Source organism: Pristis pectinata, chromosome 4 (genome assembly GCF_009764475.1).
Source record: "Pristis pectinata isolate sPriPec2 chromosome 4, sPriPec2.1.pri, whole genome shotgun sequence".
NCBI classification, from domain to species: Eukaryota; Metazoa; Chordata; class Chondrichthyes; order Rhinopristiformes; family Pristidae; genus Pristis; species Pristis pectinata.
Window position 1 is genome coordinate 25,125,276 of NC_067408.1, and position 17,101 is coordinate 25,142,376.

Here is a 17,101-nt window from a genome sequence, read left to right on the forward strand (position 1 = left end):
GTTCTGTGAGAGTATGGGAGGGAACATTGATGAGGAATTAATGGCGGGGTGTTGGGGGAGTGTTTACAGGGAGTTGGTCCTGTGGGGATGTTGGGGGTGGGGGGGGGAGCAAAGAGAGTGTGACTAGGGAGTTGGTTAAGTGAGGGAGGGGGCAAGTACTGATAGGGTGTTGATGCTATGCAAGTGGGATGTTGATAGGGGGCTGATCCCACAGGATTCTGATCCCTGCAGGCTCCACACTGCACTCCCGCCCTGAGAAAACGTTTTCACTCTCACCAACCCACATTCATGCTCTTCTGAATCGCATCTTTTCCCTTATGTCATTTGCACATACACCTGGTCTGTCATCATCCTGAGATAAGCTGTGCACTGATTCAATTTTCTGTGAGACTTTCATCTTGGACATTAATGCTACAAAACATAAAAGAAACCTATAAGGCTTAACTGGAATGTTGTCCGAACTTCCACTGCTGGAAGCAGTTTCTCTTTAAACCCTTCATGACTTTAAGTACCTCAGTCGCGTCTCCTTGTCTGCTCAGTGAACCCCAGCTTTTGCAGTCGATCCACATTACTGTGATCCTTCGTTTCTGGCAAATCTGTATTCTGTCCAGGACTTCCACACTGTGAAATCTGGTGTCCAATGGGCCAGAATTTGTTGGAAATGCCTGCAATTCAGCAGAGAACTGCAGGTATTTCTTAGTGTAGGAGCCACAGAGTTTGGGATCCCTGCAGGAATGTATATTCCCCAAATTTTGGCAGCAGTTCTCTATCTGTGTTCCAGCACTGGACTCCACATGGAGTCATGTGCACTTTCCACCCAATGACAAGGAGTCTACCTACTGAACCTAGGCCAGTTAGACCTGGCGCTGGAACCACAAGCTCATTTCTTTGAATAGTGGGAAATAGCCATAAGGGATCCAATTAAGTATACAGTCGTTTACATCTTTTTGAATTAATTAAGTTCACTTAAATGTGTTAACATTGTTTATGTATTTTAATGTTTATCATTTAAAATTTTTGCTTTTTAAAAAGCACCCCCAGGCCTGTTCTATTATAGCTTATAATAGAAATAATATTTCTTTACCCATTCTTTATATGAAAACATATCAACTCACATTTTTGCATTGAGTTTCATCTGCCACCAGTCTCTGTGCAATTTTGAAATTTTACCTCGTTCCTAGAAAGAGGTTGGAGACTTGAAAGGTGTCAAACAACCTTTACCTGTTGGCGGTAATTAATTTCTGAGGTGGCCAAGATGGGTGCTGAGCTGCAGTCCCAGAAGCAATCTTGGTAAAGCAGTTGAAGCCAACATAAGGAATGGCCTAGTGGCTTGCTAAATGGCTGATTGGCACTCAAAATGCCTGGCAGCGTCCATTAATGAGACTGCTTGGTATTTTGTCAGCTAGTAGTGTAACTAATGGCTATACTGTTGATGCCGATTTCATGAGCTGCTTAAAGGAATACTCAGCACTTCGTGTACATTGTTGCTGGAGTTACAACGAGGGTGTCAGGAACACATTTTGAGGCCTCCCTGGACATTTTGCCAACACTCAAGAATAGCGCTTTCTCTGAAGATCAACCTTCCCTTGTCAGGACATCTTGCTAGGAGCCCCATGACCTGGACAAAGAATGGAAGGAAAATATACATTTAGAGCAGCAATAGAAGGCAGGGTCTATTTCCCTTCTCTGGACCTTCATCTCTCTGTGCTGGATCCAAGAAGCTGTATCCTCTCTCTATCTCTGAGCATCCTCTAAAATGTCATTGTGTACCATCCAGTGAGATTTATCTCTTCAATGGAACTGGTTGTAAGTCTACGTAATACTGTTTCTGGAAAACCGAATGCAATCATTACCAGTTTGCTCAACCAGTGTTGTAAATTCTACTGTGCTAAATCCAGATCTTCAAACAAACTAAACATTCACACTACACTCATGGGGCCTTTTTTCATTCTTGGTAGAAATATCCCCCAGCTCCTTTGATAGCAGCAGGTTGTCCCATTACATTTTGCACCTGATAAATAATGCTTTGATGTGGATTTACCGTAGCACTTTACTGGAACGTAGCAGCACCTGCGGAGAGCAAGTTCTCCCATGCAGCAGAGCAACTTGTGACCCAGTTATCTATTTGAGGTGCAATCGTTGGTCAAGACACAGGAAAAACACACTTCTGTCTTTGAATAGTGACATAGGATCTTCTGTATCAGCAGAGAGAGCATCACTTACATTTCACACCTGAAAGATAGCACCTCCGACAGTGGAGCATCAGCCTAACTTGTCTTCTGGAGTCAGACTGGAACCATGACCTTCTAACTAAAAGGCGAGAATGCTACCACTAAGCCAAAGTTGACACCTGTAGTAGATTTGACATATCCAGTCACTATAGCAACAAGCAAGAAGCCAATTGAAGAGACTCATTTTGCCAAACCAGAAGAAAAAGCATTTGATAAAGCAATTATATGCTCACTACTGCATAATGCAGCAGGATACAAGGAAATCATTTCAGCCCCAGAGTCAATTTACAGAAGTGCCAAGGGAGCAATTCCTACTACTATCATCTGAATTATGAGAGACAAGAAGCTGGAAAAATTGGGTTTACACTTTTGAAAGAAGGTCACTGAAAGTTGGTTTTACATTGATACATAAGATGGAGATAGTATTTCCGGAGCAATACTTTTCACTTTATAGCATGACAAAGAAAAATAAGACAAGATCAGTTGAAGGAAATGCAAGAAAGTGGCTGACACATGGAATGGATCTTCAGGGAGAGTTGTGCACAATGGAGGACACTGCTTGTCAGAAGTGCCAAATACATCCTGGTTGTACTCATTCCCTTCTGCATGGTATTGCCCTTTGGCACATTCTCTCCTGAGTTTTTCTCTCCATCTGCCCCAGCCGTTGTTCATTCTTATTGGTTGTTTTCAGTATGTGTAGAATTTTGGCACTGCCTAGGTTAGAGGGTGAATCACAATGTCTTTGCTGCTCTTTGAAATGGCTGGAACACATAATGGTGCATCACAAGGAGTATTGACCATCCGTGATGTCTTCTTTAGGAAGCCCTTGCTCCTGATAAGAACCCAGAGAAAGGGAAAGAGGGATGTGAATTCGGAACCTACTAAGAGGCTGGAGATTAACAAGTGACAGTTTTTAGAATACGACTTCAGCTGTGAATATTTTCCGAAGTAAATGAAAAGTTGAAGGGCAAGGTTTCATGAAAATTAACATGACAAACTAACAATAATGAAGCAAAAATGGATCTTTTGAGTGCCAAATACCCAGGACCAGATGGTTTTCAAACCAGGATTTTTAAGGAAATTGATGAGAACATAACAGGTTCTTTCAATTTGAGAACTGTTCTTTTAAATTGCATGTGTCACGTTACGAATTAAGAAAGATGGGAGAGGGAAATCGGAGATTTATTAACCAGCTGGTTCAACATCTGTTGCTGGGAAATTATCAGTTTTTTTTTAAATTGAGTGTCTAAACAGCTTGAAAACATTCAGCTGATCAGAGAGAGAGTTGCCATGGATTTGTAAAGGGTAGATTATGCCCAATAAATAGGATTGAATTTCTCTGAAGAGGCAACTGAAGTAGTGGATGGGATATACCAAAAGATGTTATTTATATTGCTTTGCAGAAAGCAATTTTGGTGAAGTCATCCTTAAAAAATTGTTAGTTAAAATTATTCATTGAATTTGGGCTAAATTGCTAACTTGTTTATGATATTGGTTGAGAGTAGGGATAATGAACAGGTACACAAATAAGCATTACATTTTAACTATGGTGTCTTTCTGGTTGTGCCTTAATTATATATTTATTACCAACGTTTATGATGGAATGGGGATCCACAAAGCCTAAGTTTACATGCCACGACAATAAATGGCATTGTAGGTAGTTAGAAGCATAAGTTACAAAAGAAAAAAGCAATAGAAAGCTGTAGCAAGTAGATTTTGATATTAGTAAGTGTGATGTTATCCACTTTGGACCCAAAAGGTCAGGTAAGAGTAGTTCCTGAAAGGTTGGAAGTAGTAGGACTACAAAGAGGCACTGGAGTCCATAAAGGTGTAGGTGTAGACCTTTGGGATGATAATTCCTTCCTTGTCTGAACTCATCTATAAATGTCAAGGAAAGTACCAGAAAAATGGGAATAGTTCTCCAACTCAACTGTGCTACTGTAATTATATGTAGTGCAGTTGAAATATAATTCAAAGCAGTATGTGCAATTTACTTTAAGAGCTGAAGTGCTCTGAAATTGGCCCTTCAGATGTCATAGTCATAGAGTAATATGGCACAGAAATAGGCCCTTTGGCTCAACACATCCATTCCAACCAAGGTGCCCACCTAAGCTGGTCCCATTGGCCTGTATTTGGCCCATATCTCTATAAAACTTTCCTAACCATGTACTTATCCCAATGTCTGGGAGAAATCATGTTCATTGGTATAGCTAATTCTCGACATGATTCAGCTTGCAGGCTGAAATAAAGGCTGGGACTTAAGGTTACTTGACCTTGTGTGGTGGATACTATATGGTGTTTGACTTATCCTATCACTGCCTTCCTGTCTCCTGATCCATGCAAAGTTGGGGCTATAGTACACTAAGCTTCCATTGAGCTTCACCTCATCTATTCCTCACTTATCCCACACAATCCAAAAAGGAGAAATATTTTTCTGTATGGATTTTGAAAATGCTGGTAGAATTTAGGTATTGTGGTTCTGGAGGAAGTGAGGTGTTTCATAATTGACTATGTGAAGGTAGGAGAAAGCAACTTTCATGCAATGTGTCTGTGCAATGTTGAAGAGGGGGGTTATTCTGTATTTGCACATGAGTATTACTTAGGTTTAATTTAGTGGCATAATTACATTGCAGTGAAATTAATCACTTTGTAAAGCGATGCGGCTATTTACTAGTGAAGTAATGAAGTTGTGGCGACGTTCTCTTATTTGCTCAGCACATTCCCATTAAGTTTGTTTCTGTTTCATTTTTCAGTATTTCATCTCAATGTTTTATCCCCTTCTCAAAGGGAGTAACTGTTGAATCTATGACATCAGCTGCTCTTATTTGCCTTTTTTTCACGTTGTCTCGGAAGTAGTTAGGCTATTCCACTATGAGAGATATTACTGCAGAAACTCTTCCAATATTTTCTAGATACAATTGGATGACTAAGTCAAGGTGGAGTTGGAGGTCTTTTTGCTTCCTGTAACTCTAATGCATCATTTTGCCTTCTGAGCCATTGGAGCTTCTGAGATTTTTCTTTGGCTGTGTCCTGTTATGATATGCACATGTCCATAATGTTAAACAAAGGAAACAAAATAAAGAAAAAGTCATGGATCCGTGGTGTTAAGTGAGGCTTTGCTGAAAAAAAACCATAGGATGCTAACCTATATGACCAAAGGGTAAATGAGTGATGATGCCAGTAACATGAGTTACTTACTCTTCATAAATCACAAACCTTTTGTGTGTATGCTGTTGTAAAACCCTTACAGCACATGTATGTCTAAATGGAGAATTCTTATGAAATGAAAAAAAAATTTGTTATTTCCACATTCCAGTTGGTTTCTTTCCTGGCTGTGGAATGCCTTGCATCTTCCGATTGGTTTGTGTGATGTGGCATTGGGTTTGTGTGATGCCACATTGGGTGATGTCACCTCTGCAGCAACCATCTGTCCCCCACCCCCATTGGGTGGGGCGAGGGAGAGATGGTTGCCGCAGAGGTGACATCAGTTGGTTAATCTGCCTCTTACAGTTCCATTTAGCACCATGCATGTGATGTGTCCTTTGCCTGTTTCACTTCTGAGGTAGGAAAGCTAAGCATAACATGTCACTGTATCTGGAGAGCAAGATGTGTGGCCAGTAAAAATAAATTTCTACTCTTGTCGGGGGCGGGCAGTATTTATGTTTGCTTTGGCATACTGGCCATGAGTCTCAGATTTTCTTAGGCTGGTAAACATAAGAATTTCAGGAGGTGGGCAAGTTTAGCCCTATGGGGGATTTGCTTATATAAAATAAAGGAAATAGCACTTCTATTTAGTTATCAATCTCAAATAAAATCTTTACTTTTAAGAACAATGAGACCTTGTGTTATTCTAGTAGCTAGACTTTCCACGGCAAAATCTCATAAGAAAGAATGGCACACTGGGAATCCCCATCCATGTGACTACAAGTGGCCTGACCATATCAGACTTTCCAGCGGCAGCCTAAATTTAAGCAGTGATGGTGAGCTTTCAGCACCTGGATGACAGTCGTTAGGAGTTGAGGGTGGTTGCAGGTAGGGTGGAAACTGACATGCTTCTGCAAGCAACTTTAAAAGTCAAAGTAACAAAATTGATTTTGGAATAAAACTAATATGCACACCTCTGGAATTTCTGTGAGGTCTGCAGTAGAGGCTAGATTCTGTCCAGAAGTCCTTTTTCATGAACTTCACAAAATACTGAAGTACTCCAGCAATGCCCAGGGGTACTTGTAATGTTCCCTTTATCTCCAGTCTGTATCTGGGAGTGTTCACTCACTTCCACCTGTGCATAAGTTGACAAGTTGGCCCAAGGCCAGGCTACTGATTGAAAAGCAGATGCAGCCTGCCACAGGACCACCTCAGGATCTGGGCCATGAGGTGACAACTCCCCGTGTCCATGATGGTTCTCTATCAGTACTTTTGCCTTCTGCTGAGCAGGAACATTAAATGTTTATGCAACAGTCTAGCATGGAGGGGAAGCTTGGCAGTTAAACAATAAGCTATGCATATAGGAGTGAGGCTGTCAGTAAAATTATGATGGCAGTGAAGATATGCGTACAGATATTGTTCCTGGCAGTGTTTTTAATTTGTGCTGGTTGTGAAAATTGATTTGCACAGAGAAAGATCTGTAGCTGCTGGCTTATTTATGATGGGCAGAGAGCTGTAGACAGGACTGCTCATGTAGCTGTCAGATCTGTTAGTCAACAAAATTCTCCCCGATCAAGTTGACATTAATGGCACAGCAGCTGCCAGCAGATTGACATACTGCCTCCTCACTCTGCTCTCAGTTATTGGCGGAGAGATGACATTGCCATGCCGAAGAGACCAGTTTTGTTAGGACCATTTGGTTCCAGAGCTCATTATAACCCTGCTTCAAACAGGGATCAAGAGCTAATTCTAGAGTGAAATGGGAGATGCTGTCTTTGACCTCAAGGTAGCATTTGAATGATTGTAGTATCAAAAAGTCCAGGTGAAATTGAAGTCATTGGACATCAACAGAAAAACATGCAGTTAAACATAGGCAATACTCAGGCACAAGCTGATAAGTAACAAGCAACACATGCCATGCAGTTGCTAGGCAGTAACCAACTGCAACCTTGATCATGACCATTAATTCAAAAAAATGACATTGCCCTGGCCAAATTCCCCACAATCAGGATCTTAGAAGTCAGTGTTGATCAGAAAACTACCTGAAATTGAAGGTTGAATTGTTGGAGGCACTTGTGCAGGGAGTAAATCTGGCTGGGAAACCCGGGAGCATTTCATAACATGGCAGAGAGCATGCTTCTGCTTTTAGACGACTACTGGAAGTCTTGCTGGAGAGGTGGAAAGAAGGGGAGATGTCCACTTTCCAGCTGGAGTGTACTGGTGGCCTTCTTTACACAGCAGTGAATGGAAGACTGAGTTGATGCAGTTATCTCCAGCACTGGACTTCAGGATTCATTTCCAAGGTCACTTTGAGAACCACTGGTAGTGCATTTCTTGCCCTGCTCTAAAGCTGCATTTGTGGCTGCAGCAGGTGATACAGTTCTGTGAAGGTATTATTTGGGAACACGGAAGGCTCACATATTGTTCCTTGCTGATATTCCAGTAGAAAAATTACTTCCTGAACAACCAAAGCAAACATTGCCTCCAGCTTGTAACTCTTTTACCCTTTCTCCTCCTTCTAGCAACATGCCCTGCTGTGTTGTATCCATTGCTCAGTCTCCCACTCATGCTGGATTGTAAAATGAATGCCTGCTAATGCATCCATGTCTGGGTGCCACTAATTGTACAGCCTTGAAATCAGCAGTGGTTGTTCAGCAGCAGGCAATCCATTCTCTGTGAGTTCTGCTGTTAAGAGCAACTACGGAAAGTTTTGAAAACTTGTTGAATTTTAGCAATGGCCATAAAGATTCAATAAGCAACTAAAATAAAATTGAATTTAAATGGCAGTAGTAGGGGTGGGATGTCCTTCTTGCTGATGAATGTGCATTCATAGAACATAGAACAGTACAGCAGAGGAAGAGGCCTTTCGGCCCATGATGTCTGAGCCGAGCGTGATGCCAAATTAAACTAATCCCTTCTGCCTGCACGTGATCCATATCCCTCCATTCCCTGTGTATTCATATGCCTATCTAAAAGCCTCTTGAATGCCATTATGGTATCTGCTTCCACTGCCACACCTGGCAGCGCATTCCAGGTTTCTGTAAGTTTTCCAGTGCATTTCAGCGCTGGAAAGTTCACAGAGATGTTGAACCAGGAAGGGAGTATTGGTATCAAATCAGCATAGTAAGGTAATCCCATGATCTGTCTTCGCTACCTACTCCCAAAGGATATTACTTAGAAATGGACTAGTTCCTCAGCAAAATTGTATCTGGTGTGATTTGTGGCAGAAGTGTGCTTGCATGCACCATAGTCCTTTTTTAACAGACCCTCTTGTGTTCAATCAATGGATGCTGAAGTTCTTGCCCAACGAATTCTGAATCATCAGCTCAGCAGTGAAGCTAACTCTACATGGTAGTGTATGGAAGGCTTGCTTGATGACCTTGTGCATACATATTTGAATTTTGCCACCTATGTATTCATGCACAAACTGAAGTGTCTTGGCATGAAGGTTACAGTGATGTCAAAAGTCCCTGACAGATGGGATGCGGATCATAACACGTTGACAGGTTAATTTGAAAAGCAAAATCTTCGTCTCCACTCTTCATTTCAGGTAGTAGTATCAAAAGCACTGTGCTCTGGTGGTAGGTTGAATATGACAGGGTTGCCTAGCATTTATGGAGCACGCTCACCAGATGGATCTCCTTCTGCTCCTTCTATTCTCCAAAAAGCAAAGCTTGTCACTTTTTTAAAAATGGATGCTATAAATGGCATCAAACTGATGCCTGAAAGAACAAATGTCCCCAAAATGAAGCAACAAGAATAATGGAGACACAAGAGATTCTGCAGATGCTGGAATCTGGAGCAACACACACAAAATGCTGGAGGAACTCAGCAGGTCAGGCAGCATCTATGGAGGGAAATAAACAGTCGACGATTCAGATTGAGACCCTTCATCAGGACTGGAAAGGAAGAGGGCAGAAGCCAGAATAAGAAGGTAGGGAGTGGAGGAGGAGCACGAGCTAGCAGGTGATAGGGGAGTCCAGGTGAGAGGGGGAAGGTAGGTGGGTGGGGGAGGGGGATGAAAGGGAGTGATGTGAGAAGCTGAGAGGTGATAGGTGGAAGAGGCAAAGGGCTGAAGAAGAAGGAATCTGATAGGAGAGGACAGTAGACCATGGAGTAAAGGGAAGGAGGTGGGGAACCAGAGGGAGGTGATGGGCAAGTCATGAGGGCAGGGTAGCAGAAAGAGAAGGGGTGATGGGCCAAGGGAATGAGGAAAAACAAAGTTGGGGGAGGGGAGGGGACAGAGGTGAGTGGTTACTGGATGTTGATGCCATCAGGTTGGAGACTACCAAGACAGAATATGAGGTGTTGCTCCTCCAACCTGTGTCTGGCCTCAAAGTGGCAGTAGAGGAGACCATGGATAGACGTGTCACTGTGGGAGTGGGATGTGGAATTGAAGTGTTTAAACTAGATTATGAGGGGGAAGGGAACCAGAGGAGTAGGTCAGAGGAGGAAGGGGATGGGGAAAAGTCAGATCTGACAGGTAGGGAGGCTTTTAGGAAGGAGAAGCAGAGTACAGGCTGTGAAAGTAGTAAGGTGGATGGGCTAAAGTGCATTTACTTAAATGCGAGAAGCATCCGGAATAAGGGAGATGAACTGAGATCTTGGATTGGTACATGGTTCTATGATATTGTGGCTATTACAGAGACATGGCTGACATCAGGGCAGGAATGGATATTGAATATTCCTGGTTTTCAGTGTTTTAAAAGGGATAGGGAGGGGGGGAGAAAAGGAGGAGGGGTGGCGATACTGGTCAGGGACACTGTTACAGCTGCAGAAAGGGTAGATAATATAGAAGGATCCTCTCTAGAGTCAATATGGGTGGAAGTTAGGAACAAGAAAGGGGCAGTTACCCTCCTGGGAGTATTCTGTAGGCCCCCCGGTAGCAGTAGGGATACTGAGGAGCAGATTGGGAGGCAGTTTTTGGAAAGATGCGAAAATAACAGGGTTATTATAATGGGAGACTTCAACTTTCCAAATATTGATTGGCACCTACTTAGTGCCAAGGGTTTAGATGGGGTGCAGTTTGTTAGGTGTGTCCAGGATGGATTCCTGACACAGTATGTTGACAGGCCGACTAGAGGGAATGCCATATTAGATCTAGTTTTAGGTAATGAACCGGGACAGGTGACAGATCTATCGGTGGGTGAGCATTTGGGGGACAGTGACCATTGCTCCATAACCTTTAGAATTGTCATGGACAGGGATAGGTGCAAAGAGGACGGGAAGATATTTAATTGGGGAAAGGCGAATTATGAGGCTATAAGGCGAGAACTTGGGAATGTAAATTGGGGTGACATTTTTGAAGGGAAATGTACTATGGAGATGTGGTCGATGTTCAGGGATCTTTTGCAGGATGTTAGGGATAAATTTGTCCCAGTGAGGCAGAGAAGGAATGGTAGGGTGAAGGAGTCGTGGGTGACGAGAGCGGTGGAACAACTAGTTAGGAAGAAGAGGGCAGCATACATAAGGTGTAAGCAGCAAGGATCGGACAGGGCTAGTGAGGAATATAGAGTAGCAAGGAAGGAACTCAAGAAAGGGCTGAGGAAAGCAAGAAGGGGACATGAAAAGGCTTTGGCAAGTAGGATTAAGGAGAATCCCAAGGCTTTTTTCTCGTATGTGAAGAGCAGAAGGATGACTAGGGTAAAGGTAGGTCCGATTAAAGACAAAGGTGGGAGGATGTGCCTGGAAGCTGTGGAAGTGGGTGAGGTTCTCAATAAATACTTTGGCATTTACCAAAGAGGGGGGTCTTGATGATGCTGAGGACAGTGTTGGTGAGGGTAATGTTCTAGAGTATGTAGATATTAAGAGAGAGGATGTGTTGGAGTTGTTAGAAAATATTAGGACAGATAAGTCCCCGGGCCCTGACAGAATATTCCCCAGGCTGCTTCATGAGGCCAGGGAGGAGATTGCTGAACCGTTGGTTAGGATCTTTGAGTCCTCGTTGTCCACGGGGATGGTACCGAAGGATTGGAGGGTGGTGAATGTTGTCTAGACTAAAGGAGCTAGGGCTTTACTCTTTGGAGAGAAGGAAGATGAGGGGAGACATGATAGAGGTATACAAGATATTGAGAGGAATAGATAGAGTGGACAGCCAGCGCCTCTTTCCCAGGGCACCAGTGCTCGAAACAAGAGGACATGGCTTTAAGATAATGGGTGGGAAGTTCAAGGGAGATGACAGAGGGAGGTTTTTCACCCAGAGAGTGGTTGGTGCATGGAATGCACTGCCTGAGTTGGTGGTGGAGGCTGATACATTGGACAAGTTCAAGAGATTGTTAGATAAGCATATGGAGGAATTTAAGTTAGAGGGATATGTGGGAGGAAGGGGTTAGATAGTCTTAGGTGTGGTTTGAAGGGCTGCACAACATGGTGGGCCGAAGGGCCTGTATTGTGCTGTATTCTATGGTTCTAAGTGGCTGGCCACTGGGAGATCCTGGCTGTTTCAGTGGACGGAGCGAAGGTGCTCAATGAAGAGGTCACCCAATCTGCGTCGGGTCTCAACGTAGGATGGACCACCGGGAGCACTGGATGCAATAAATGACACTCATCCACTCATCCCTTCCCATCGATCACCCTCTTGGCACTTATCCCTGCAACTGTGCAAAGTGCTGCACCTGCACTTACACATCCTCCCTCACCACCATTCAGGGCCCTAAACAGTCCTTCCAGGTGAGGCAGAGCTTCACCTGCGAATTTGAGGGTGTCATTTATTGTATCCGGTGCAGCCGGATTGGTGAGACCCTTTGCTTCGTCTGCCACAACAGCCAGGATCATCTGGTGGCCAGCCACTTCAATTCCACATCCCATTCCTACACTGACATGTCTATCCATGCCCTCCTTTACTGCCACGTTGAGGCCAGATGCAGGTTGGAGAAACAACACTTCATATTCTGTCTTGGTAGTCTCCAACCTGACGTCCTCAACATCGATTTCTCTAACTTCCGGTAACCATTCGCCTCCATTTTCCCCCTTCCCCCCCACCTTCGTTTTCCCTTATTCCCGTAGCCCTCTCACCCCTTCTCTTTCCCCTCCCCCAACCTCACGACCTGCCCATCACCTCCCTCTGGTTCCTGACCCCCTTCCCTTTATTCCATGGTCTACTGTCCTCTCCTACCGGATTCCTTCTTCAGTCCTTTGCCTCTTCCACCTATCACCTCCCAGCTTCTCACATCATTCCCTTTCATCCCCCTCCCCCACCCACCTACCTTCCTCCTCTCACTTGGACTCACCTATCGACTGCCAGCTTGTGCTCCTCCCCCTCCTCCTACCCTTTTATTCTGGCTTCTGCCCTCTTCCTCTCCAGTCCTGATGAAGGGTCTCGACCTGAAACGTCAACTGTTTATTTCCCTCCATAGATGATGCCTGACCTGCTGAGTTCCTCCAGCATTTTATGTGTGTTGCAACAGGAATAAAGTCTCTACTGTTGACATACAAACTTATTCTAATAAGCTGTTTTGGGCATACAAGTTACTATCTAATAATCCTAGAGTGAAATAAGGTAGTAACAGAAAATGAGTTATCTAGTGTTTCCAAGTCAAAGCTGGCTCTATTAATCATGGGTATAATAAATCTCTGATAATCTGCCTTCTGAATATTCGGAAATCCTGATGGTTTGGCACTAGGCTCACCACCAGATGTTTTCTGTGCTCCCATTAAACTCGCCAGGGTCCTGTTTCCTGCACTCCCTTTGAACTTACCAGGTTCACTGGAAAATTTATTATAATACTATGGAACATCTTAAAAAAATGAATTTAAAGGGTGTTGGGTTGTTTATGGGAATAACATCCAGTGGTCCAGAAAACCTGCCAGTCTGGTACCACCAAAGTCCTGATGAGTTCCTCCAGTAGATTGTGATGCCTTCTCTTTTTACGTGTAGAACATGAGAATAGGAGGAACCTGTCCAGACCCTCAACCCTGTTCTGCCATTCACATATGATTTATTTATGAACCACTTTTGGCTCCTTATCCCTCTATATCTCTGGACCAAAAAATTATCAATTCCAGATTTATTAATTGAACTAACATCCACTGGTTTCTGTGGAAGAGTTCCTGAATTTTCCAATCCATTTGCTGTCACTAGTACTTTAACTTCAATGCATTGGTGCTGCTCTATGTAACATCTAGCCACCAGCCAATGATGAATTTCAGGGTAGTGAACCTTTGTACATAGAACAGTACAGCACAGTACAGGCCCTTCGGCCCACGATGTTGTGCCAACCTATATAAACCTTAACCCCGTTCAATCTACCCCCTCTCTATTTCACCTCCCATAACCCTCTATTTTTCTTTTGTCCATGTGCCTACCTAATAATCTTTTAAATGACCCTATCGTATCAGCCCCTACCACCAACCCCGGCAGTGCATTCCAGGCACCCACCACTCTCTGTGTAAAAAAAAACCTACCTCTGACATTTCCCCTGGATTTTCTTCTGCGCACCTTAAACGTTTGACCTCTAATACTGGCCATTGACACCCTGGGGAAAAGATACTGGCTGTCCACTTTGTCTATGTCTCTCATAATCTTATATACTCTATCAAGTCTCCTCTCATCCTCCATCGCTCCAAAGAGAAAAGCCCTAACTCACTCAACTTCTCCTCATAAGACATACTCTCCAACCCAGCTCAGAAAGCAAATATTTGATCATGGAGAGATACATCAAGTTCAATCTCGTCAATATACTCATTCACATTTTTCAACAGAAGATAGCAATATAGTTTGAACTCCAGGCTGATTTTTCTGCTGTCAAGGACAGGAGTCCAAGGCCAATTGTTGTGCACTTTCTGATCAACTAACCTGAGACACACTAAGAAAAAAAATGACAAGTTTCATACAAAAGAAATGGACTTACCCACTAAACCCAAGAGCTACCCACTGCAATTTTCATGTGAGGCACTAAAATGGCAAACACCCCACTTCACCTTACCCAATACTGGAAAACTATGGAGATGTGGTCGTTGTTCAGGGATCTCTTGCAGGATGTTAGGGATAAATTTGTCCCGGTGAGGCAGAGGAAGAATGGCAGGGTGAAGGAACCATGGGTGACAAGAGAGGTGGAACAACTAGTTAGGAAGAAGAAGGCAGCATACATAAGGTATAAGCAGCAAGGATCAGTTAGGGCTCATGAGGAATATAGAGTAGCGTGTTCCCATCAGAAGAATAATTTCACTTTGTCCACTGTATAAATTCTTCTCCAAAATCCTAAAAATCTCATTCCCTAATCCTCTGTATCCCAGAGAATACAAGCCCTGGTACATTCTGATAAATCTCATCTGCAACCCCTTACAAGGCCAGTATGATCATTCTAAGAGGTAATGTTGGAAATGTATACATTACCCAAGATATGGTTTAATGAGTGTTTTATTCGGATTAGTTTATTGTCATATACACCAGGGTGCATTGAAATTCCTTGCTTATGTGAAACTCACAGCTTACATGCTAATAATGAATACAACAATAAATACAGCGACAAGTGAAAAAAACAATGGAATGGTGCAAAGTACAGTAGTGCAAACTAAGGTAGTATGAAAAGAATTGCTAAAGTGACAATAACAGAAGAGGTAGAATTAAGGGTCCGAGAATGTGGCAGCACCACAGGGAAGGGGATGTGAAAGAGGTGATTGGTTCAGAAGACCAATAGGAGTAGGGAAGAAGCTGTTCTTGAGTCTGGTCGTTTCATGCTCCTGTATCTTCTGCTAGAAGTTAGAATAAAGAAAAGTGAATGGCCAGGGTGGCAGGCATCCTTGACGATGCTATTAGCCTCCCTGAAGCAATGAACCACGAAGGATGTGATGAGTCTGTGATGGATTGGGCAGTGTTTACCACTCTCTGCAGGTTCCAAGAGGCTTTCTTTCCTTTTGCTGTTGATTATTCGTTGAACCTGTCTAAAATATTTTAGTCATCTGTGGACTTGTGAATCTCTTTGGACCTCCACTATTCTTTGCTTTTCATTTCTGTAGGTTTCGCAAGATGTGCCCTTTACAACTTCTCATTGGCTCACTCCAACCTGCTCATATTTCCCTTGTGTTCAGTTATTCTATACTTACTTAAAGGACAGCAGATGTTCCCCACAGCAGATGTTAAAGTAAATCTATAGTTTCCTGTTCACTTGTGTAAATAATGGAGTAACATTTGCAGTTTCCTCAATTGAAGGGATGATTCATGAATTGAGTGAGTTTTGATGCATTACAGTGAAAGCTTCTGAGCCTAGAATTTGATCAGTGTCTCCAAACCTGTGTTAAACATCCACAAGGCTCTTGTTCATGGACCCACGGCTTGGAAATTCATTGGTGCACTGGGCCTAAGGCATCATGTATTGCTAATTGGCCTCACATGAGATAAGGCCTTGCCTTTGTGTGCTCCACTTGCTCAGAATGCACAAATTAAATCATAAATGTGGGACAATGGCAAATGCAAATCCAGAGAGTCATGGGGGGAAAGAGAGGGGGTAGATGTGTGAACAAGTCAGATTGGGGCTAGGCTCAGCTGCTGGGGATCAGGTGGGGAGGTTGTGTGAGGGTCATTTGGTTTGAAACAGTAGTAACAGGGATGGCAGGGCTGATAGTTAATTGGGAGGAGAGAAGATGCATTGTCAGTTGATGAGTGGGGATTATTTGCTGAGTGTTGTGATTTCTGTTTGATAGGGTTGGGTGTTGGGGTATCTGACACTGGGATGGGGCGGGCAAAGTTTGCGAGCATAGGAGGTCACTACCATGTGGGGATGGGCTGGAGCTGTGATGTCCTAGGGAGAGCCAATAAGTACACTTGATTTAGTTTTCCAATGTTGACCTGTGACCTACTCCAGGAGGACCCTTTCAGTTGTGTTTCAGGAAACTTTGTGAAAGCCTATTTCTGCATGTGACTTGCACAAAGTGCATGCCTTGCATATGTAACTGAAAATGATGGAAGTGACATCTGGGAGTGTCACATCAGAATCACTAATCATGACTGGAATCCTCCTATGCATCAGTGTGTCAGATGCTCAGAAGAACTGGAATGAAGGTCATGGAGTGAAGGTCATGGATTACAATTTTCAATAGCGTCCTGCACAATAATATGAAGCTGTGCCATAGAGCTTTTAGATGCTGCAATTTCCTTACCGACTTCCCTGTAAAACCCTGGAGCGGAAACCTGGAAATTTCTAGATCTTGAAGTTTTTTTGTCAGTGATATTACTTTTCCTAATGTAGTATTTTTGCTTAAGTAAACAGCTGGGAGTACCAGTCCTTGGTTTGTTAATTTCTCTGGGAAGCCTCTTTGCTGATGACTGATAAAAAGAGATTATCCAAATCTTCCATTTCCTTAATTTTGTTTGCAATAATACCTGCCCACATATTTTGAAAAGGCACACATTACCCTTAACCATTTATCTTCTCATTACAATGTTGAACAGTTATTAACCTTAATGTTCCTAGAAGCTTTCAAGAGATTGTCAGAGGAACAATAAAAAACAATAGTTGCTCTTTTGCTTATTTTCAAAAGGTTTTTCGAACGGATCTGATCACTGCCATGAAGCTGCCTGAATCCTACCAGCTTAATGCCGATGAGTACTATGTGCTGGCCGACTCATGGCGACAGGAATGGGAAAAGGGCGTTCAAGTTCCAGCAAATACCGAGTCAATTCCCGAACCAGTAGTGAGGTAGGTCACAACATGCCTGTTGAGACTACAGAATTCTTGCATGACCAACACTGCTGGAGTTTGGTAACCAGGTAAAATGAAGCACAGAAT

At 43.2% G+C, this 17,101-nt stretch overlaps 1 protein-coding gene across 5 annotated transcripts in view; it reads left to right on the forward strand.

The window, feature by feature from the left end:
- Positions 1 to 17,101, forward strand: part of jade2 (jade family PHD finger 2) — a 149,373-nt gene that overhangs the window by 38,771 nt on the left and 93,501 nt on the right. For all 5 annotated transcript variants that reach the window (XM_052013702.1, XM_052013701.1, XM_052013703.1 and 2 more), the window contains one exon: positions 16,854 to 17,011. In XM_052013702.1, the coding sequence (XP_051869662.1) occupies positions 16,854 to 17,011 (158 nt within the window). The remainder of the gene's footprint in view (positions 1 to 16,853; positions 17,012 to 17,101) is intronic.